Source organism: Asparagus officinalis, chromosome 1, assembly GCF_001876935.1.
Source record: "Asparagus officinalis chromosome 1, Aspof.V1, whole genome shotgun sequence".
Lineage (NCBI taxonomy): Eukaryota > Viridiplantae > Streptophyta > Magnoliopsida > Asparagales > Asparagaceae > Asparagus > Asparagus officinalis.
In genome coordinates this window covers 131,463,423-131,464,324 of record NC_033794.1, presented here as the reverse complement: position 1 = coordinate 131,464,324, position 902 = coordinate 131,463,423, and the positions used below count along the sequence as shown (strand labels likewise).

At 39.2% G+C, this 902-nt stretch overlaps 1 protein-coding gene across 1 annotated transcript in view; it reads left to right on the top strand.

Moving 5' to 3' along the window:
• LOC109825147 (phosphatidylinositol/phosphatidylcholine transfer protein SFH2-like) overlaps nucleotides 1–902 on the top strand; it is a 15,897-nt gene extending 14,995 nt beyond the window's left edge. The window contains exons 11-12 of the mRNA XM_020391933.1: nucleotides 219–535; nucleotides 615–902. Coding sequence (XP_020247522.1) covers nucleotides 219–535; nucleotides 615–675 — 378 coding nt within the window. The 3' untranslated portion in view covers nucleotides 676–902. The remainder of the gene's footprint in view (nucleotides 1–218; nucleotides 536–614) is intronic.

The following is a 902-nucleotide window of genomic DNA, read 5'->3' as shown; positions in this document are numbered from 1 at the left end:
CCTGCTGCGAACTGAGAGTTGTCTACTTGAACAAATAGTTGGTCAGAAATCACTATTCATTTTAACTAGGCATTTCGGATGATGTATAGTGTTATATCAAGATGACCAGGGAATTATTTTTTTTCGCGTCAAAGTCATCGAACCATCTTGCTCCATTTTGAATGCCTAATTACATGGTGCTGTGGATAGCTTAAAATTTGGTTTACTTTCACATGTAGATAATGGATTACTCTGCCCTCCCCCACTTCTGTAAACGCTCAGGCTCTGGCTCATCTCGCTACTCATCATCTCCTGACGTCCATGACTGCTTCTCTTTAGACCACCCATTCCACCAACAACTGTACAACTACATCAAGCGTCAATCCTCAAACAATGGCTTCATGGTTCCAGTCAAACAAGGGTCGTTTCACGTCAGCGTACCAGAGCCTGATCCAGAGGGAACTGTAATTGTTGAGACCATCGAATCTGAGCTCCACAAGATCGGCGATCAAAATGGGCTTAGTCATACGATGAATGGACTCAAAATTGGCGGCATGTGAGATAATACTGAAAACCCAGTGGAGCTCACTTACTTATCACTTTATCTATTTATTTTTCCTACTAAAATTTTATAGGAAGCAGGTGCAACATCTTGATGCAGGCTTTGTAGGGAGGAAAATGTACAAGGAAAACTAATCACTGTATTATTATGTATAATTCTGAGGAGGTACTTTTGGGCTGGAGAGGAAGTGGAGAAGAAACTACATGTAGTCTTATATACATTGCGAAGTAGCATCTAATTATGAAAAATGTATTATTTAGGTTTATATTTCCCCTCATACTATATTTGTAATTTGTACCCTAGTTTTAAGGTGTAATGAAATAAAACGGTCGTATAGCATGGATCTGAGTTTTGAAGCTTA